The sequence below is a fragment of the Aedes aegypti genome, chromosome 2 (genome assembly GCF_002204515.2).
Source record: "Aedes aegypti strain LVP_AGWG chromosome 2, AaegL5.0 Primary Assembly, whole genome shotgun sequence".
Lineage (NCBI taxonomy): Eukaryota > Metazoa > Arthropoda > Insecta > Diptera > Culicidae > Aedes > Aedes aegypti.
Genome location: NC_035108.1, coordinates 72,392,759 through 72,416,409, shown reverse-complemented (window position 1 = coordinate 72,416,409; position 23,651 = coordinate 72,392,759). Strand labels below are relative to the sequence as shown.

General features: G+C 38.3%; 1 protein-coding gene across 1 annotated transcript; it reads right to left on the bottom strand.

The window, feature by feature from the left end:
• Positions 1-6,292: 6,292 nt before the first annotated feature.
• Positions 6,293-23,083, bottom strand: LOC5565652 (ras-related protein Rab-2A). Its single transcript, XM_001649955.2, has 4 exons — positions 22,593-23,083; positions 8,252-8,567; positions 8,010-8,190; positions 6,293-7,630 (listed from the first exon to the last, which is right to left on the bottom strand). Exons 1-4 carry the CDS (start codon positions 22,636-22,638, stop codon positions 7,532-7,534), a joined length of 642 nt encoding a protein of 213 aa, XP_001650005.1. The 5' UTR covers positions 22,639-23,083; the 3' UTR covers positions 6,293-7,531.
• Positions 23,084-23,651: the final 568 nt, after the last annotated feature.

The window sequence follows — 23,651 nt, the reverse complement described above, 5'->3', positions numbered from 1 at the left end:
GGGTTAAGAATAACAGGATGTCCTGAAGATTCAGGCTTCTGTATTCAGTTTCACTTAATAAGTGTTTACCAAGTAATTGGAATCGCATTTGCGCAAAAACTGGACAGTTACATATCAGGTGATACGAAGTTCCATAATCGGAGTCACAACTATCACACACAAATGAGTCAGCACGCTGAATATTTGCCATGTGATAGTTGAGTCGGCAGTGGCCTGTCAACGCTCTGACCAAGAGACTGCAATTCTGCTTTGACAGATTTGTTAAATACTTCGCCACCTTTGGAGATGGCTCAGTAATATACAATTTGGTTTGACGACACGACTCCAAACTATTCCAATATTGCTTGTGCTGAGTTGCCGCCCAAGAGTTTATCTGAAGCTTCACCCAGCACTTCGAAATTGGAATAGCCGGCTCAGGGCCAATGAAGTCATGCAATGCTCCATCGCGAGCTAGCTCATCAGCCAATTCATTTCCAGCGATGGAAGAATGGCCAGGTACCCATACAAGGTTTACAGAGTTGACTGTATTCAGTTCCTCAATTTGAGTTCGACATGCGATAACAAGCTTCGACCTTGAGTTGGCCGAAGCGAGAGCTTTTATAGCAGCCTGACTATCTGAACAGAAGTATATGACTTTACCCATTACGCGCTGTTGAAGTGCTGATTGCACTCCACACATAAGAGCAAATATTTCCGCCTGAAAAACGGTGCAGTTTCTACCAAGTGAGTAAAACTGATTCAGCCTTAGCTCACGAGAATATACTCCTGCACCAGCTCTACCTTCAAGAAGGGAGCCATCAGTGTAACATACTATATTGTTTGATATACTTCTTTCCAAATAGCCAGACGTCCACTCTTCCCGTGAAGGGAATTGTGTGGTAAATGTCCTGTAAGGAAAGTTACAAGCGATTGTGAGATCACTTGGAGCAAGGACAATTTTGTCCCAATTCACCAAAAGTGGAAACAACGAAGTGTGTGTAGATCTACGATTCACTGGATTTTTCTCCAGTAGATCCAGTACCCATAAACGGTAAGAGCAAGAAAGTGCTTCTTGTTTAAGATATATTTGTAGTGGCGCAACGTCGAAAAGGGCCTCGAGCGCTGCTGTGGGAGTTGTAGAGAACGCACCAGACATCGCCATCAAGCACATCCTTTGGAGATGGCCCAATTTTGATTGGATTGTTCTCACTTCGCCCTTTTGCCACCACACAAGACATCCATATGCCAATATTGGTCGAACAACTGTTGTGTAAATCCATTTGATATATTTGGGTTTGAGGCCCCAAGTTTTACCAAAGGTTCGCCGGCATTGACCGAAGGCCATACAAGCTTTTTTGACTCTGAAATCAATGTGAGCTGTCCATAAAAGTTTGGAATCTAGAATGACTCCGACATACTTTACTTGATCAGTCACATTAATCTCAGTGCCAAAAAGACGTAAAGGTCGAATTCCATCGCGGTTTCGTCTTTCCGTAAAAAGAACAATAGATGTTTTATTCGGGTTAACCGAAAGGCCATATTGGCGACACCAACTCTCGACTACCTGAAGAGCACTTTGCATCAGGTCGAATAGGGTGCTTATGCACATACCAACTATCAGAGCTAGATAGTCGTCGGCAAATCCATAAGTTGGAAAACCGCAATTATTGAGTTGCCTCAATAGCGTATCTGCTACGAGATTCCACAAAAGTGGTGACAAGACTCCCCCTTGGGGGCATCCGCAAACACTCAATTTTCGAATCGCTACTTGACGCAATGTCGAGAAGAGATGTCGGTTTTTGAGCATTTGATGAATCCAATTGGTAATCATTGTAGGTAGCCCATGGTTTCGTGCGGCTTCCAATATGGCATCGAAAGACACGTTATCAAAGGCACCCTCAATATCCAAGAAAACACCCAAGCACGATTGCTTCTGAGCGAATGCTTTCTCGATATCGTATACAACTTTGTGTAAAAGAGTCACAGTGGACTTTCCAGATTGGTAAGCATGTTGATTCACATGAAGAGGCATGTTTGCCAAATAAACATCACGGATGTGATGATCGATAATGCGTTCCAGACATTTCAGAAGAAAAGAGGTCAGACTGATTGGTCTAAAACTCTTCGCTTCCTCATACGACGCACGTCCTCCTTTTGGGATAAACTTTACAGTAATATCACGCCAGGATTTGGGAATGTACCCGGTAGCAAAACTGCTTACAAGTAGCTTTTTCAAAACATGTTTGATAGATTCAAATCCCTTTTGGAGCAGAACAGGATAAATCCCATCCGCTCCTGGAGATTTGAAAGGAGCAAAACTATTAAGTGCCCATTGAATCGATTCAGTAGTTACGATACTGCGAGCCGAGGCCAGAGACTCGTAACTACATGAAAAGACATTTGGTTCATCCGTAGATGCTATGTCCACACATCCGGGGAAGTGTGTATTGAATAAACATTCTAAAACTTCTTCATCGGAAGAAGTAAAGTCACCATTAGGTAAGCGAATTTCGTTCACTTGGAAATCCTTAGATTTTGCAATAATTTTGTTCAACCGACTGACTTCACTTAAACTGGAAACATTTGTACAAAGGTTTTTCCAGCCGGATCGTTCAGCAGAACGAAGAGCCTTCTTGTAAGCCTTGCGAGCTGACTTGAACGACTCTGATCCAGCTGAACGGCGTCTGTTCCAACTCCTTCTACATTGTTTCCTGAGTCTAGTCAGATCGGAATTCCACCATGGGGTCCCTCTTGTAGTCTTTACAGACCGCAGAGGACATGCTTCTTCAAAAGCTTCCATAATGTAGGATGTTGTAGTATCAACGGCATCATCCAGATCACTTGGATTTTCAATGGACGGAGAATATCCATGAAATTTGGTCGCAACCAATTCAATGTAGAGTTCCCAGTTTGTTGACCGGGGATTCCTAAAACGCAGAGTCTGCGCAGTTACATTTGAATGTTCAAAGAAGATGTAGCGATGATCAGATAATGATTCCTCATCTGATACATGCCAATTCGTCAACTCGTGACTGATTCTATTCGAGCAGAGCGTTATGTCTAACACTTCTTCTCTATTAGAAACCATGAAGGTTGGGCGATTGCCTATGTTAAGTAATCCAAGGTCTGTACTACTTAAGTATTCCATCAGACTGGAGCCTCTCAAATTGATATCCGAGCTGCCCCAGATGATGTGATGAGCATTGGCATCACTGCCCACAATCAGCGGAAGGCCTTTTGTTACGCAGTGTACGACAACTCGTTTGAAGTCATCCGTTGGGGATGGTTCATCATGTGGTAAATATACCGAACAATAGACGTATTTCCTGTTGAGGTCACCAACAGAAACATCGATTGTGACAGCACATACATCTCTGGTAGTTAACTCAGAAATGAGTGTAGCAACGATTGCTTTATTAACGAGCACGCATGCGCGAGGCATGGAGCGCGAGTTTGCCATTTCAAGCTTGCTAAAAGTAGCAAAAACTGGGTCCACAAGGTTACCTAGATAGAAGTTCCCTCTACGAAAGTAGGGTTCTTGAACTAGCGCCACTTGGGCTGCACCATTTTGCATGAGTCTGCAAAGATTGATCATTGCTGTTCTTTTATGCTGAAGATTGATCTGAGCTAACCTAACCGTAGCCACTACCCAAACTAGGCAGGATTAAGCTTTTTGCAATCTCAGCACGAAAAAGACCAGCAACGAAAAAACCAGATCGGTATCTATTTAAAGTCGCCAAAGGCGAAAGAGCACAGAATACACTGTGTAAAACGCATAATGCGAATCCATATAGGTGATAATTTAAATTAAATGTCAACATATTCATAATCCCACCCTTATTAAGCCTCAAGATAGAGACTGAAGAAGGGCAGCCGATTATCTCGGAGAAACACAAGGTCACCTGCACCATTGCTCCGGGTAGCACAGGAAGGACTCAATACTGTGGAGGGCGCCCTGGTACCCCACAGGCTCCGTTTGCGGTTAAGTTTTATTTAGACCCCCCTAACCATTCATTCTTAGGCACGGTACGCATCACACCATAAATTAGGGGTCACCTGTGAGGTGGACTTTTACCACCGGAACAGGCCATGCGTAGTGTTAATTCTTAGCCAGTTGAAACAACCGCTACCGACACTACGCGGCTATCTAGGCTGCTCGGGAAAAGGAGGTTAATATTGATGATTAACTCCTGACGTGCCCAAGCAGCCTTAATCAAAGCCTTAAAGCAAACAAATTGACTGGATCTATTGATGTCGTATACCCTTATGAGTTTAGCTCCGTACCATCCTTGGGGGTCGTCCATAAACCACTTGCTCATTTATGGGAGAGGGGCAGCAAAGACAAATTAAAGACCCCCATGTCCCTTGCAGTTGCTCAAAATGTTATGGCTCATAAGGTAATCTAGAATGCCGTTCAAAGTGTACTGCGATCTGTCAAACTTGGGTACCTTTTGCACTACCGAGGGACCAAATGCAGTACTAGAAGTGGTACCCAATCTGAGCCCGAGTGTGACGGACCTGGGGGCAGGTCTGGCAAAAGGCAACGGTCCATCCAAATTTTATAATTCCATATCAGAATGACCACCGCATGTCAACCTCTAAGCTACTGAACAACTCTTCTGAAGACACCAAACTTCCAAAACATCAGGATCTAGAGATATTATTTGTTACAAAATTTTGCATTCTTATTCCTCATGGTTCATATGGTGTAAATCAGCGTAAGCGCTCCTTCCGGACAAGTTCTCAACTAAAAGGATGATCCTCAACTCCTAAAGGTACCGTTTTGATTCGAATCCCGGACAGCTTCAAATTCCGGACACTCTACTTTGTATGGGAAAGATTTCACTCGAAATGTTTCAAAATGGGCCGTCAAAAAGTTCCTTATTTGAAAGATGATTTTTATAAACATTTCACATAGCAATCCATGAAAATTTACAATGTTCAACTAGTTTTGACGTCTTTTTAACGGATTAGTGCATTTAGTTAATGATTCGACTATTCAAATTGTGTTTTTCATGAGCTGTCCGGAATTCGAATCAATGTGTCCGGAATATGAAGCAAAAGTGTGGTTGTGTCCGGAATAAAAATCATGAAAAGGCCGAACATTTTTGTTGATTAAAGTGAATTAAAGCTGTGGAATCCAAATCTTCACCCAGCATTCGAAATTTAAGTGTTTACAAGGCCTGATTACGCTAAAGTTGTATAGGGAACGATTCAATTTATATATGTATCGATTAGTTGAAGTTCACTGAAGCCTTAAGTGTCCGTAATATGAATCAAAACGGTAGATCGTACTTAGCACAGAAACTTCGCTGAAGACAGTACTGTGCTATCTCTTTTGGCATACGAGATATTCAACCACACCCCCAAAGTGATGAAATCCCATAAGCTCTGGGTTCCCATAACGCTCTAGTGTGTCTTATAGGAATGCGTGGAGGAGATGAGCCAGCCTCGGGCTGCAAATCTCTTAAATAAAGATGTCTATCTATCTATCTATCTATAGGAATGCGCTTAATAGGAGACCCGATTGTAGATTGAAATTTACCCAGAACAATTTACCAGAAGATCTTTCGCAAGTTTCTTTCTTCGGAGTTCCAAATCCATGAAATTTCAAAAAGTTGTCTATCGATTTCAACCCGAAACGATTGTTATCTCTGCTAGCTTATTTTGCCCAAAGAAAAACGAGGAGAGAAATCTTCATTGTTTAATCTTTCAGTCACACTATTTTCATTGATGCTGATTCATGTTTCTTGTTATTTGGTGACCCCATTTATAATCCGAGCTACAAGCAATAAATTCTTGTCTCAGATGAGTGATTGTTGGGCCTTCCTTAGCCAAGTGGTTAGAGTTCGCGGCTACAAAGCAAAGCCATGCTGAAGGTGTCTGGGTTCGATTCCCGTTCGGTCCAGGATTTCGTAATGGAAATTACCTTGACTTCCCTGGGCATAGAGTATCATCCTACAAAATAAGCGATTGCGAAATGGCAACTTTGGCAAAGAAAGCTCTCAGTTAATAACTGTGGATCTTCGAAGTGCTCATAAGAACACTAAGCTGAGAAGCACGCTCTGTCCAAGTGAGGACGTTAATGCCAAATACAAGAAGAAGAATGAGTGATTGTAAATAAATATTCCTAATTAGGTACTACATTTTTATCAACTTGGCAATACTCGACTCGAGTGAAGTAACTCTCCAATTGATTTGCACATCGAATTGCTGTCGGAGAGTCGCTGACGATTGGCGTGTCATGGGCAGAAAGGATTGTGAAGTACCACTACTGCTAGCACTACACAAACGAAGGTAAACGCACGTATTATTAATTGATATTAATTTCATAGTTTATATTTAGTTTACCTTAAATTGATCACAAACTGAAACATAATCGTCATAGGTTTTCCTTTCTATTTGTTTTATTTTTATGAAATTACAACTCATCCCGGATTCTATTTTGATATTTCGCGCCTGGTACATGCCAGTTATCTGGGTTCTGGGGCATTTTCGGTGCTTAGTTATTGTAGAAAATGGTAATTTTGTTATCCAATAATGCACTCAACAAGCAATGCTTCGAAGAAAAGTTTGCGTTTTTTTAGTTGGACAACAAAAGGACAGACATCGATGTAAGGTTAATTACGTTTGCTTGCGGACGCAAACGAAGGAAACAATTTCCAAGTGTGTGGAATGCGTGCCTGATGATCTTTGTCTGATTCGAAACGAGGCGTCTGTGTTGGATAATATAATGCGAATTAAGCTTTATAAATCGTCTCAAAACCAGGCTGTATTTATGCTACGACGCTCAATTACTTTTATTTTTTTTTTATTGATTAAAAACCAACGAAGACTATTTGGTAAGAAGCTTTGATCTAATAAAATGGACCGAGTAAGTCTGCAAAGATCTGTACGTTTGCTTATGCTATAGAATTCATTAGTTGTATTGATGTTAAAGTTTTTTTTTTGTGGAGATAGTTACTCAACATGCAGTAAAGGTAAGTGTTGTAATCCTCTTACTTTATATGTGGGTTGTTTAAATTCACTTTATTCACTTATCGTCTTAAAATAAACAAATGAAACAAAAAAAAAACTAACACAAATCAGTTGGTCTTTTGTAAATAGCTACTATCGAATTAATGGAGTTTGAAAATTAAAATTACTAAAATAAAACAAACATTTCCATATATTTTACAACATTCGCAAATCACGTCCCATTTCGCTTACACAAACCCCGACTGCAACTTCGGTATTTCAAAAATGTATCATCATCATCATTATTATAGGTATTGTTTTGTAATGCTAGGAGCACACGATTTCGTTATCTTTTGAATTAGTTTGCTGTTTTTTGCTATACAAAGTCCATCGCTCTCGTGTGATGTCCTGCTGTTACAGTTACAGCCTCCAACATTATTTGTTCTTCTTTTAGGTTTCCCACATTTTTTTATTCCACCCAAATCACTCTGAGTAGCAATCCATGCTACCCACACAATTAGGGGAATCGATTCATCAATGCGCACAAGAAATGTGGAAAATGGCGATGCTGGGTTGTAGATTTTGGCAACACTGTTTAACAGCAACCACTGCTCGACTGACCGCCGGGATTGTTTCCACTACCTAGGGATGGATTGGTCGGGGAATGCTGCTGGCCAATCTTGATGCCATTTGCCTGGAAAATAAATGGAGATATGTGTTACAAATTTTGTCGCGACTTTTTCTAGGATGTCCAATAAATAGTAAAAAAACGGATGATTACATAATCTTGTGGTATACAGAGACGATATCTCCAAGAACAATACTATGGAAACGGCAAACCTTTTGTTTTCAGTCATCTAAAAGCTCGTCATAATGATCTATGGAAAAGTGAACAAACTCTTCCCATGTGAAATCTTCCCAGCTACAACTTTGCACACATTTCGATGGAACGTAAGGATAATTTGTTATTATTGATAACAAAGTCTGAATCACTGTCCAAGATGCCCTAAAACCCCCTACTTGCTTCCAGGGGGAGGATAAGTTCAACACGTGATCAACGGTTTCCGACCTACCTCATTGTTGATGTCAAACACTCCCTCCTGGATCTTCTCGTAGATCTCCTTTGCAGTGTTGATGAATGCTTCCTCCACATTCGCTGCCGTACGAGCGGAAGTTTCCATAAAGACTAGACCGTGCTCTCGGGCGAAGGCTTCACCCTCTTCCTTCTTCACTTCACGACGGGAATCCAAATCGCTATGAAGATATAATTTTGAAGTCAGAATACAGCAAATAAATGAAATGGCAAGACCCTCACCTCTTATTGCCGATCAGCATGATAACCATGTTCGAATTCGAGTGTTGTCGTGCGTCCTCCAGCCAGGTGGTCAGATGGTTGAACGTTTCCCTTCGGGTGATGTCATACACCAGCAGGGCACCGGCGGCTCCCCGGTAGTACGAACGGGTAATCGAACGGAACGCTTCCTGACCGGCGGTGTCCCAGATTTGCAGCTTGATCTGTTTGCCGTCGATGGTTATCATGCGGGCACCGAACTCCACGCCAATCGTCAGATCGTGCACCGGCTGGAACCGTTTGTCCGTGAACTGGAGCAACAGACAGGATTTACCGACACCTGTAGAAAGGGAAATGGAAATATGAAATTAGTTGAATGTAAATACTGAGAGGGTAGGCGGCAAGATAAGCAAGCACCTCATATTTGTCAGAATCTTAGCAAAGTTTTTCAAAAATTATTGTGAGACACTAAGGGCCGTTTTTTTCACCGCTGCTTAAGCCGTAAACCACGTTTACCCATATGGTTAAACTAGGCTTAGGGCCTAAGGGCCGATTTCTTCACCTTCGCTTAAGCCGTAAACCACGTTTACCCATACGATTAAACCAGGTTTAAGGCCTAAGCGGTGGTGAAGAAACCGCTTATAAGCGGTGGTGAAGAAACCGCTTATAAGTGATAATAGATTGATGATAAATATAACCAAAAACATCAACTGAAAAATCAGCATTAGTAAGTAAATATTGTCAAAATTAAAACGCAGTCCACAAATTTACGTTATTATACAAGATTTGACTATTACAAAGTGGTATTTTTGTTGCGTTAACAAATTTATCCATGCTTTTTGGCCGTATAGTTATAAAAAAAAAATACATTTAAAAAATATTGTAACATTTAATAATAAGCCTGCGATACTGTATTCAAAGTGGGCCCAAATAGCCGTAGCGGTAAACGCGCAGCTATTCAGCAAGACCAAGCTGAGGGTCGTGGGTTCGAATCCCACCGGTCGAGGATCTTTTCGGGTTGGAAATTTTCTCGACTTCCCAGGGCATAGAGTATCTTCGTACCTGCCACACGATATACGCATGCAAAAATGGTCATTGGCATAGTAAGCTCTCAGTTAATAACTGTGGAAGTGCTCATAAGAACACTAAGCTGAGAAGCAGGCTCTGTCCCAGTGGGGACGTAACGCCAGAAAAGAAGAAGAACTGTATTCAAAGAAGGCAAAGGAATTTTGCAAATTCATATAAACAAACAAACATTGAAACCGTTTTTTAGTGGATCCCCAGAAAAATATTTGAAGTCAGCTCTAGTTTTCAACAATGACTGAATTCGTACTAGTTGGAGATAAACACCGTCAGAAGTTTACAATAATACCTTCGGATGTTTAAAGCATTGAAAAATAAGGGTTCAGCAATTGTTGTTTGAAAACATTTCTAAACTTTGTATGTTTCGACAGTTTTCCACGACATTAATTGACTATTTATTTACGAAATCAGTTAAAAAATTAGAGGTTGGTTGTAAACTGATTGTTTATTAATAGTTTTACTATTGAAACAGATAGTTGACTATTGGATTATTCATATGAGTAAAGAATCATATTTTAGTAACTATTGCATAATATTCACATGATACGATTTGTCTAAAATCAATCGAAAATCAAGGGAGCTCTGGAGATACCATGGGGAACAGTAATAATGTGAAATAAAAGTCTTAGTTCACTTTTAAAAGTCAAAAGATTTTTAGTGGATGCAAAATTGTACCATAAGGAAAATTAGCAGTCCACCATTGCGGTGAAAATTTGCTAGACGATCAATGGCGCTCATTTTTGTGGCAAACGCTGTACTCAGGGGATCTAAACTCTTATCTGATGAAATTGTATGCGGAAAAGCACACTCGAATCACGAACTACGCATAGCACGTGCCATGGGAAGCATTTCGGCTGGTCGATGATTAGATTTCGATAGCGCTGCAACGCCAGTAGCGTTGATTCATGAATATTAAATCAATTTTGGTGGGTGCGTAATAGGACGATTTAATCTCCCATATCTTTTTTTTGCTATCCTTACCATAAAAATAGTGTTCTGTGAAATTTTCAGCTTTTCGGTGGTGATTTAAAGGCGACTTAACGACAATGTAGGTTTATATGGAAATTACGAAGGAGAAATTTTTAAAAATGTCCAAACTGTAATGTAAGAACAAACTTTTCATCCTTTTAAATTACCACCGTAAAAGCTGGAAATTTTACAGAACATTATTTTATGGTAACTATGATATCTTCTCCTTGGCATTAACCTCCTCACTGGGACAAAGCCTGCTTCTCAGCTTAGTGTTCTTATGAGCACTTCAACTGTTATTAACTGAGAACTTTCTATGCCAAAGTTGCCATTTCGCATTCGTATATCGTGTGGCAGGTACGATTATACTCTATGCCCAGGAAAGTCAAGGAAATTTCCATTACTAAAAAATCCTGGACCGACCGGGATTCGAACCCAGACACCTTCAGCATGGCTTTGCTTTGTAGCCGCGGACTCTAACCACTCGGCTAAGGAAGGCCCCAACTTACTATGATATAAGGGAGATAAAAAAGATTGGATTTTCAAACATTTTTGAACCGCCCTAGAGCGTACAGGATGGTAGTGGAGGTTCGCCTTGGTTAATGTTTGAGAAAAATCTTGTACTCGACGCACCGCAGGATAGCAGGGTTTAAATGTGAGAGCTTTTCGTGTGTAGACTGTTTGCGCGCCTAGACTGAAAGCTTGCTAGCGTGTGTGAAGAGGTGAAAGGTACAGTCGATTCAAGAGAAAATGCAGCTGGATGGAAGACATGAATGAACAGGCAACAGTCCACTAACAGGCTTCGTGAAGTGATGTTCTCGCGAAGAAATCGAAGTAAATAAAGTTAAAGTTATCTTGAAAATCAACCCACGCGTTTACAGTTCAACTTAATTCCAATCCGGTGAAAATCCAAATCCCCTGAGCTGTCGTCGGAACAGTTAAAGTATAATCAATCTCATGAGGGAAGATTTACAAATTTTCTTTCAAATTCTTTCGTAAATTTACTCTCTTCTTGAATTATTGTCTTAAGTTGGGGCTACTTTTTCTCTAGAAAGCAGTTTTTGACGAAAGGAATCAGTATTTCAACACTTCATACTGAGTCATGGGTCATTTTCATAAAAGATCGAAACTTAAGGTTTGTTATTTATTTCATCTCTTTTCACATTCCTGGGTTCGTTTGAAAAATAATGAAAGGTCATATCGCATCGATACCTTAATATGCATTTGATAAATGGAAAGTAATGAATATCAATTTTTCATTTAACTTCATCTTACTCCCAACTTTAAATTTGAACGAAACTGCACAATACAACTGCAGGCTTGAATAATCCATGCGAATTTAATGTGCATAGGTGCTGGAAGATGACGTGCATTAACTATTAAATGCTAAGTATGAGTTAACTGCGGAAGTTATTATCGGAAGAAAAAGACGCGCAGTGTCGTCCGTGCGCATATTCTCATTCAAGTTCAAGAATATCATATCGCACAACGGTTGCCCCCTAGAAGCCCATACCGATATGAGAAGCTAGCCACTTCCTTGTCTCGCTGGATTCGTCAGCTATGACGCTGCTGTTGCATGGTATGTTCTATCGTATGCATGCTGGAAGTATGAATCATTCATTAATTCAATCGTAACATTCGTGTGTCTTTCATTCTTAATATGTGTAATCCGTTATATGAAAAAGAAAAAAAACAATTTTGATGGAATTTTTTATGAGAATATAAACTGCATATTCTATTTTTGTAATTTAAGGGATGGTACACAAATTATGCCATGCTAAATTTCAATGTTGCTTTGCAACATTGGCAAAGAAAGCACTGCAGTGTCAAATAGAAAAATAATCAAATTCAATTAACGTCAAAGTTTCTCACATTATTGAGCTTGCATTCAAGTAAAAGTTATTCAAAGCGTATTACTATGTTACTAACAGGCAAGTACCTATTATTAAAAAATGACTTCTCATGATGCCCATCATAACTTATGATTCATAAGTCAACTTGGAATTATATTTCCCAGAAGTGGGGGAAGACGGGGCATAGTGAGCATATCAAGCATTTGGTCACGAATAGCAGTGAAGTAAGCAGTATTAATGCTGCGTAGCATTGGTAAAGAATTATTTCAAATGAAATGTTCCGCTTTAGATTCTAATGTCATGTAAAATGAGAAAATCTAGTTGTCCGTTGTGAATGGTAAAAAAAATACTTCGAGTTTTTTTGTTGAAGCTAAACAGGAATTGTTTTTGGGAATTTGTTTTCTTTCATTTTGAATTTACAATTAATATCTAAAATTACAGTTTCAGTTGCAGCAACTCACGATGTACACAAAATGATTTGGTTTGGTGTGATCGCTTCCACCGGGATACGCGTAGCTGATTCTGCATCATTACTATTATTTTTAAAAATGTGCATCTTTCACTCTCAGTCGTAGCCAGGGTTCTGAATTTTTGTATCAATGATGCGAAATCCACGATTTTTCGCACGAAAGGAGAATGCTTTTTCGCTTCCTCACGTGAACATTTTTTTTTCGCTCAAGCTTATTTTCTGTAGTTGATGGAGGGTAACCGAAAATCATACCACTCTGGGGATAATTTATTTTCCACTCCATCATACTTTCGCTCATCATCTTCTCACGATTATCATCACTAAGTGGATACACACAAACTGATGTCGGCGACGAGATTCTAACCTAGAACATTGCAAAAAACATCCGCAATGCGTGCACGCTAACCATGCTACCACAGACGAAAGCGATGATTATTTTGCATAAAACCAACTGCTGCTCGTGGCGATGGATACAGGAAAAGTTCTCAATGGATAGGAGAAAGAGAAAACGTTTTTCTTGCAATTCCGTTACAAAACAGCCAACTTTTCATCAAGAGAATGGACAACATAACGGCCTAATTTTTCGTACCAAAAGAAACAGTGCTGAAAAGTGCTACTAGGGGCATTGTCAATTGGAATCAACTTCTCACTGAAATAAAATCTATAAGAAATTTACAACTTTTTCGTAGAGAGGTCACGGCATGGTTAGCAGCAAGGAACTAGTAAGGTTAAAAGTAGTTAAAAGTAGTTAAACGAGTAAAGATTAAAAATAAGTCAAGATATTAAAATGAATTCGAATTCCATCTAATTGTAGAAATAAACAGGGAGAAGTCCTTACTCTACATTAGACCTGTTCATATTTGAAAAAATGTCTGGAAATCTTCCGGTCAAGCAATATTCTGAATTCTCATGCTAAGAACAATGTCTGGTCAAATTTTCAGCTCATTTGATAGAGATTCCCCTATGCTTCAAGTTAAAAATGTGTTTTAGGCTTATTTTAAGGTTTGAAAAATCATAACTCAATACTCATAGATCAAAATCACTTTCTATTACCACCTATTGAAAGCTTATTCTATTCTGTTAAAGTTTGTCGAACACGCCAATAAGATTAAATTAAGTTTAAACATTGTTTGATCGAGATTTGTTCTCCACAGAACCCAGAAATCACGGTTTTCTGAATATGTATTGTATAAAAATCACACATTGGCATTATTTTTTCAGGCCCTAGTTAACGGAAAACAAACATAATAAATCTATGAAATCATTAATCATTAACAGTTTACATGTTGCTTTAGGAAATAAATTACAAAAAATGCCCAAAGATCGAACAACCACTCCCAACCTGATGATAGATAAATCGTGCATGCCACATGTACCGTAGAATGAATGAATTGAACAAGTCAGCATTGCTTTTTCTTTCCGAGTGATGATTGTTTTGATCACATTTCACTGACTATTCAGAACGATTTGAAAACAATCATTATCATCGACTGAGAAAAAGCAGTGTTAACGTGTTCTTTTATTCATTCATTGAAGCTCATTGTGGTGTTCTTGGCTCACCCACAGCGGATTTATGAATGTGCTTCCTAATTACCTATTTTTTACAATTTATTTTCGTAAGATAAAAGGTATCTTTGAACGGGAATGATATTCTGGATATTCTAAATCCAAAATTTTCATACAGGTATGTTTTTCAGGGAGAACACACCCCAAAAATAGTGATTTTCAAGAACCTTGAAGCACAAACCTCAACCAAACTATGTTTAAACTTGCTCCAATCATAAAACCGTGTTCGACAAAAGTTTGTAGAATTGAATAAACTACTATGTAGAGGTTTTACTGATAAGTTTTAATGATCCGTTCAGTAGTTATAAAGTTTCAAAGCTTGAAAATAGTCCAAAAAACACATAATTGATTTGAAGCACATCTAAATTTTCTCCAAATTGACTGAAATTTTGACCAGAAGTTCATTTCGACATGAAAAATCAAAATATTGGTTGACTGAGCAACTTCCAGACATTTGAATAGGTCTACTCTACATGTATTGAAGCAAATAAATAAATACAATAATATCAGTATCAAAAAGCAGCTCTTTTCAGCACTGTTTTGCTGTCCATAATTGCATATTTGTAACATTCGACAAAAGTAAGCATTGAGTAAATGGAATACCAAGTGTAAATTTCATGGCAGTATGGGACGAAACTAAAATTTCTAAAAATTACCAAGAATTCAAAAGTGCTTATTTGAGGCTGAAATTTTGTACAACAATATCGCATACTGAGTGAATAGCCAGAAAATAATTCTGATAGAAATTTCATCGCAACTTCATTACAGGACTCATGTATAATCTCAATGTGACTTTTATGCGGTTATAATTACCAATGTGACAAAACAACTTGGTATTTTTTTCGGATTTTCTAGAACAAACTCACAGATTTCAGTGAGTTGATCGAATTTATTTATCATTTGATGACTCTCCCCGGTATCAACTCGAAATTGTCAAAAATGTCGAATGTGACAAATATGCAGTTATGGGCAGTTTGGGAGTTATCAAAATGACGTCGGATTGCATCCATATGTCATTTATTCGAGTACACCCCATAAGTCATAAAGAAGTTAGGCATAAGGACGTTAGGCATAAAGACATTAGGCATAATGGATGTTAGGTATAAAATACGTTAGGCAGAATGAACGTTTGGCATAGGTTAACTTGCGTGTGTGTCATTCAAAACTCTTGAGTGGGTGTGCTCAAGATGTAACAGCTCATAAAAAATAGAGGTGAGTTAATTGATTGGTTATAAATTACTATTTCCGGTGTGATAGATATGGAAGATACGGAAGAAAATTATTATCATGATCATTGTTATCATTCTAAAATCCAGTCCAATCCATTGTTGTAAATATCCATTAATGTTTGCGATGTGCAATTTTTATTTATTTCTAGAGATGTTCAGTTTAGTGAGTATACACTCCCGTGCATAAGTTTCACATAAGTTCACCCCCTAAAAACATACAAAAGTGTTCAGTCCATAACTCTGGAATTACACTGAAACTCTCTAAGCTGCATTCGGAAGGCAAAGAGTTATTCTTACTTCGTACGTATTTCTCCAAAAACATTTTTTAAATTTGGTATACCAAATTTTTACTTAAAGTTGTGACATTTTCCAATAAACACACTGAAAAAACATAGCTAATTTCCTCAGCATTGGATCGACGAAAATTTCAAAACTAGGTGGCCCTAGAATCGTAATCTTGTATTCTTTGAAACGCGCTCACGATTTTTTTGCGGAAAAATCTGAAAACTATTCAAAATTAATGAAACAGTCATTCAAGTGATCGTGCAAAAGTTTGGGTTTACTGAACTTAATTAATACACGAAAAATCTAAAAGTTCTCAAACCAATCATGTACGCGCCATTATTTGCGTTTGTAAAAGCTATGAATTATTAAAATCGGTGGAAAAATGGCAGAGATATTGACAAAAATGATTTGCGTGCGGCTTGCATCATACTGAGGGGTGAACCCAAACTTTTGCACGATGACTTGAATGACTGTTTCATTGATTTTGAATAGTTTTCAGATTTTTCCGCAGAAATTTCGTAAACGCCCTTCATAGAATACAATATTACGATTCTAATGACACCTTGTTTTAAAATTTTGGTCGATCCAATGCTGAGGAAATTAGCTATGTTTTTTTGGAAAATGTCACAACTTTAAGGATAACATTAATACACAAAATTCAAAAATAAGTTTTTGGAAAAATACTTACGAAGTAAGAACTAACTTTTGCTCTTCGAATTTCAATTGGACGTTAAATCCCAGAGATATGGACTGAACACTTTTGTATGTTTTATAGGGGTTGAACCCAAACTTATGCGCGGGAGTGTACTTATGATTTCGGATTCAACATTAGCAGCACTAATTCCGATAATTTTGTCCACAGTATAACTATAAAGAACATCCTTCAATTTGAAGAAGGGTTTATCTCTGATGAAACATTTGCCAATAATAGATGTACAACCAAACTCAAAAAAAGAGCAGCAGTTACAGCCTCGTTCATATTCTTGGCATTACGCCCCAATCCAAGCTCTTAGCTTAGTGTTCTAGGAGCACTTCCACAATTATTAACCAAATGTTTGCTTTGCCAAAGTGGCCATTTTCCATTCTTATTTGTGCACGATACATGAGTACGTTTATACTTCATGGCCAAGGATCGGCATGAAACCTAAACTAAAAAACCTTCTTCAGGACTTTACTTTATGGTCACTGAAGTTACCACAAAGCTAATGAAGGCAAATAACAGCATTTTCATACCAATCATTTGATCAAGTTTTGTCCTAGAAATGGACCTCAAAGGATTCACAACTATGGGACGACGTATTCTATTTCAAAGGACACACTTTTGATCTTTCAAGCCCTCCCCAATCACTAAAAAAATCAGCTAACTTTATACACAAACAATTTCATTTTTATTTTTATTTTGGGATTTTTTGGGCCTATCGTCCATTATGCCTAATGTCCATTATGCCAAACGCCCATTAAGCCTACACAGAAAGAAAAATCCATGTAAATTTCAGCGTAAAATCATGCACATAAAGCGAATGCTAGATTTGTCGTAAATTTACATGACACATCGTGTAATATTACATCAATATCATGTAAATTTATACAAATTGTCACGTAATCAATTACAGCCCATGCTAGATTACACGATATATAGCGGAAATTTACATGATGCCATTGTAATTTTACACGATGTGACGTGTAAATTTGCGACATATCTGGCATTCCCTTCTGCTGAAACTTCCTCGGATTTTTCTTTCTGTGTATCGTAGTTATGTTTACGGTACATCCCACCACATTACTGGTACATTTGACAGAAATAATTTACAACAATCTGATTTCGACTACAGACATAGTAAAATGAAGCGCATTTCTGGTCTGCTGAAAATTGCTGGTGCGAGCGCTTAAGTTAACCCCCTAAAATGGTAGTTTTTACCGCACAATTTTTTTGCGTGTAGTAATCCTTTATAAGAGAGATTCGCGGAAGCTGACATTAAATGTCATAAATTTTATGTCAAAGTGTGAGCCAATAGAGCAGCGAGAGCTGTCAAAGTGTGAGCCAAACGAACATGCGTTATGTTTGTTTTGAACTTTTCTTGAGGAGTAATGTAATCCGCTTGAAATTATTTCGGTAAAAGTAATTTTGCATGAAGCAAAAAAATTAAATATTTTTCTTTTTTAAATTTTGTCAATGCGATTTTTAGTTGTTGATTTTTTCGGCTGTTTATTAGTTTGGATATGTAGCTCAAAGATCTATATGAAACAAACTACACTTTTTAGCAATGAGGAAGTCATGTCCGTGTTACAATATTATTCTCGACGCCAAGCAAAATCAGCACTGCGGGTCTGTTGCCAAATCATTCAATTTTACTTCCGCTTATCTCTCTATAAAGGATCACTAGTTATGCCTAACGTCGTGCACCCCATTTATTCAATAGTTTTGAATTTCTTACTCAACTATGTTCTGATTCTATATCCGTTCGACGAACCGAATTGAGTTGGATTTGAATCGTAGATTTGTAGAATCATGAGCTAGTTGACTGTGAAGGATTCTGAGTTTAAATAGGAAGTAGAGGTTGCACTAGAATTTGTAAGTTCACTACAAAAACAGACAGGAGCTTTATGGAACGATTCATGTATACGTATCTACAGACAATTCAGCCCACGAGTAGAGTAGGTGTACCAGTTATGGACATAGTGGTTCCCTATTTCGCCATACGTGATTACTTTGATGTCTTCAAATTTTGAAATTTGTTGTGTGTTGTAGTAGTTAGATTTAAGATACATCTTGATGATGAAATATTCAAAAGGTTTTTAAATGTGAAAGTTATCAAAAATTCAAATATGTCCCAATAGGGAACCACTATGGCCATAACTGGAACACTTTCCCTAACTAATAATATGGCTGAAAACTCATCCCATAGCCTACCTGATTGAGAAATTACGCATGTTACTGCGCATGAATGCCCATGTGGGTGTTCTTGAAATATGTTTATTCTCCAAGAAATAATCCAACTGTAACGGCATTTTCGAAATTGCAAAAAATGTTGTATGCAACTCGTTGCAAAATGATGATTTTTACAGCAAGAGTCGTACATTTATACAATGAGGCTTGGCGAGTTGGATAAATACGACGAGTGCCGAAAAAATAGAGTTACAGTTGACTCTCCACATCTCGATATTGAAGAGACCATCGAGATAGGGAGAGATCGAGACAAAGAACACATTTTAACGAATACTAGATTGCAAACCACTCCGTTACCAGGAAAATAAAAAAACAAACGTCTATTCGTGTTCCCCAAATGTTTTGAATCAATGAAATCGGGTCTAGTAACCTTTGATAATGGGCATATCGACATACGGAGAGAAAATCGGGAACACAAATCAACTAGGAACACATCGAGATAGGGAGATATCGAGATACAGAAGATATCGAGATACGGAGAGTGAAAAAAGTATGCAGAATGAAGGGACCAAAGAAATCATTGACATAGGAAGAACATCGAGATGTGGAGAGTCGACTGTATAATAAACTATTCCACAGCTTAGGAAATGTGCGATTACCTATTTTCGCTTTGTTTTGTTGACGGATAATTTCGTTAGGCAGCTTTTTTTCAGTAACTCTTTTAAATGTATTCGAATCCTCTGAGCAGAATCTCAATAGAGAAAAAGTAGATTGGAGTACCTTGTACCTGTTAATTTCGCCCTGAATGCTTATCTTTGACAGGTACGCATATTTCGACTACCACTTGCAGTCTTCTTCAGTGTCAGTTACTCTTATCCACTTATGAAGTGCACTGTTAGTAAAATATCCTATTCATTATGCGGCCCCGTGGAAAACATTCGCGTATGTTCATCCTGATATTGACGTGAGCGTACCAGAGCAACCAAATCATTCCAGATTTGAAACAAACGGTTGATACTAGCTCGACTATAAAAATATTCACATAGCTTATCTTTTAACTATTATTGTGCTACATTTATACTCAGATCCTTTTATTCGAAATAACAACATTGTTAATTGTTAATCTATTTGTTTTACCTTTCAATCGGTTCAACACTAAAATCATCAATCAATTAAATTTAAACCAGTAAAGCTTAGCTTAGCTTAGATTGACTACACATATCAATGGTTGCTATTCCGTGATTGACCGAAGTCAGTGAAAATGCACAAAGAATCAACTAGAAGTTCGGCTGGGGTTGGCCATAATCTTCTTCAATGTGCATAATTCAGTGCCTCTATTTGAACAAGGTCAATAACGGCGCCGGCCACGTCCTTGCAGTCAGGTGGGATTGGGGGAAGGAATGTTAGTGTGTAACCTTTGCTATTTGGAGACTGTGTTTGCCTCTGCATCTCCACAAAGGTTACTGGGAGGGATGTTTGTTAATGGGGAGGATCGTTGGGTTACAGGATTCACTTTGATAAGCGATTAGACCATGATAAACAATGATTTGTGAGATATATTCATGCTTATATGTAAATATAATATTTTCATTTGATATGAACAATTTCTATGCAGAGGAAAATTATGCCGACACTTGAGGTGGCGAACCATCCAAAGTTTGTTGAATAAAGTGAACCTTTCGCAAGTCTACACTTGTAGTGTCGAACCATTCAAAGTTTTTTAATTACAAAAATAAAGGTATATAAGAGGTGTTCTGAAAAAAAAAATGCTAAACATAAATCATGAATCAGAGTTTGTGTCGACACTCACAGTGACGAACCATTCATAGTTTGTTGAAAAATCACATCTACATCCCACCATTGTAACGATTAAATGTACAGTCACACATATTTTACAGATTAGAAATAGTAGCATGAAACGAGCTCACCAATTGATCCGTTATCCTTGACTGAGCAGCCACAATCCACTTTCAGCTTCAAAAATCGGCGCGCCTCCCGAAAAAAACCGGACGGCTGCTCGGGCTTTCTTGACGCACTGCCCAGGAGCAAGCGCCAAGGTCGAAGGATCAAAAAGAACGAACCGATCGCGGCACTTTTTAACTTACTCCAACCGAACTCACCGATCACGCCACTTTTTCACTTACTAGACCGACGCGCGACATGTTTGATCCTGCCCTCGTCGCTCGCCCCGGCAAAAGCAAGTGTCAAGGTCGAAAAATCAAACAGAACTTCATCAATCAATTAAATTTAAACCAGTAAAGTATAAAAAAACATACTTAAGCCACTCCGATGAGTTATGGCAGTTCGAAATATTTCTAATTATAACAACGGTAACACTAGTTGATAACAGTTTGGCCAACTTTTTGGGCGTTTCACTAGGTGTTTTCGGTGCTATTACAAAATTTCAAATTTCAATATAATGCATATTGAAATGTTTAGTAAAAAAAACTTCAAATCAGGATTTCTCTAGATTCCTCCAAGGGATTTTTTTTTAAATTGGTGCAGAGGTGCAGAAGGTGCAGAATGACCTCTGTGCCCTGTGCTCAGATTTGATGGTGGACTTTTTTTTTTCATAATAACGGTCTGTCGGGCACCGAACATCCATTTATTACCTATTACGATCTAGGATTCAGCCCCATCAATGACAAAGACTTGATCGATCAAATTTTGTTTTTTTTTTGTTTTCAAAAGAACATCCAATTATGAAATTTAAAACTTTTTTCAGTTTTCTTTGGAGATTTTGTAAAATTTTAAAGAGAGCTAATATATAACCCATAAAAAATAAACTTTTAAAACGTTCTAGAGATTTTGCTCTGATTAGATCAAATATTTTAAGAGGTGTGATTTCTGGTATTAAATATACTATTATTTTCCATGAGATGTCCAATAATGTGCTTTTGCTTCTTCTCTTGGCATTACGTGCTCACTGGGACAGAGCCTGCTTGTAGGCTTAGTGTTCTGAGAGCACTAACACAGTTATTAACTGGAAAATTTCTTCGATTAAATTGTCATTTTCAGATTTACATATTTTACAAGGAACACTTGATTTAGATATTGCCATGAAATTGTTCAAAGGATGATCTGACTTTTTTAAATTTTCTTCTAGAGTTTTTGCTAGTTTAAAAAGGGGATTTTAGTTAAAATGCCTTGAAAAAAGAAAAAAGTCACTCACACATCCAGAGTTGGTAGTTCTGGACATAGGATGACGAAAGTCTGGGCTCAGATATTGCCCCTTATTACCCTACTCATCACCTTTGCCACACGATAGATACACGAATGCAAAAACGAGAACTGCGACAGAGGAAACTTAATATTATCAAGGAATGCTCATAGAACACATAGAACACAGATAAGCAGACTCTGTCCCAGTTAGGAAGTAATTCCAAGATGAAGAAGAATAATAAATGATTCCTTAATAAGCACGTCCAATACCTCAATCATATACCCACAGGCAAATTGATACTATAACTTATGTAAGGAATTACTATTACTTTCAAAAATATTTGTGAAAATAAAACATTAATAAAATGAGCACGCTACGCTATAGTTTTGTTTAGTGTGCGCACTTCCAAGACCTCAATCACCAAACAGAATGAACAGAACAATCAACAGAATGAATCATCAGATTGCGAACATAATAATGAACACGTTTGTATTAGTGGTGTCGACTTAATTTAAGCCAGTATGTTGTCCTTTCGTCAGCACTGTGAAGAATCATCCAAATCAAACGAAGATTGTTTTTGTCCCTAAACGTTGGTCGTATAAAATGGGTCGCCTTTAACGCCCGCATATTTTGACAATCCTCCACCTTTAGCCACCCCCTGAGCAAATGTGTGAGCCATCCGAGGAGGGAGAGCCAAACGATGACGGAAGATTATCGATTATTTTGCTTCCTCACGCCGTAACACTCCCTCGTTTGCTGCCCACCCTACCCCTCGTCCTAATTATGGATGCAAATTTCCTCCCTGTCTTTTAAAGCCATCCAGCTGAGTCCCTTTTTCGGCCCCTTCCGGATGTTGCCTACCTGTGTCGCCTATGATGATGTACTTGAACAGGTATGCGTAGGACATTTTTGCTGCCAATTTATACTTTCGGCCTCGCTAGCTGCTGGAATCACCTGCTAGAAATCTTCGTTTCTAATTACGTTGTACAAGCTCGAGGTTTCTTTCCTCCCACGGAATGTACACAGACACGAAACTTCTTTCGGAGGATTTTCTTATCTCACTTTGGATTTGACGCTGTCGTCACAAACTGGTAAATTGCACTGCTTATTGGGTTGATAGCTTTAGGTAATTTTCGCACAATAAACACTTTCGAAAAGGTAAAATCCGCACCACCGTATGTACGTTTCTTTGTTCCTCGCACTACCGAACGAAAAAATAGGATTAGGTAGGATCTGGTTTCCCTTAGCTGGCCAAGTTCTGCGAACAAACAGCAGCTCTTTTCGTCAGACGATGCGGAGAGAAAAAGTGCCACACTAGAACAGGGTCTAATCGAGGGACGCGTGTGATAACAGTAGGTCGTATGAATAAACTGAGCAAAAGCTTTTACTTTACTCAAATCCATCTGTCAAATCAATTTCTTGAGCATTTACTCAAGTTGGTATGATAAAACTGAGCATTTGAGCATTTACTTTTCGAACATCCAAATTCGTATGAATAAAGAAGTAAAACCTGAGTAGATGCTCAGAAAATTCTGAGTCACCTACTGACCATGCTCAGTTGAAATTTTAAAGTATGAAAATCAAATTGAAAATTGTAAGAAAGTGCATGTAATCGGCGGTTGTTGCGGACGTGGATAGAATTCAATTAGTCGGATTTCATAAAGCTAGGCACTACGACAGATAACTGTGCAGCTACAAAATGTGAATCGATCTGTGTTAAATCTTTGGCTCCGCGGTGCTATTTACCATGCCAGCATTTGACCGTTGACCAAAATTCGTACTGGCTAGAACAGTCTGCTTCACGCTTTGTGAATTGCATAGCTGGTACCAACAGAACTTATGATCAGCTTAGGGACTGTACATTCATTACGTAAGACAATTTTGGAGGAATGTTGACGTTCCTGTACCCATGGTTATATT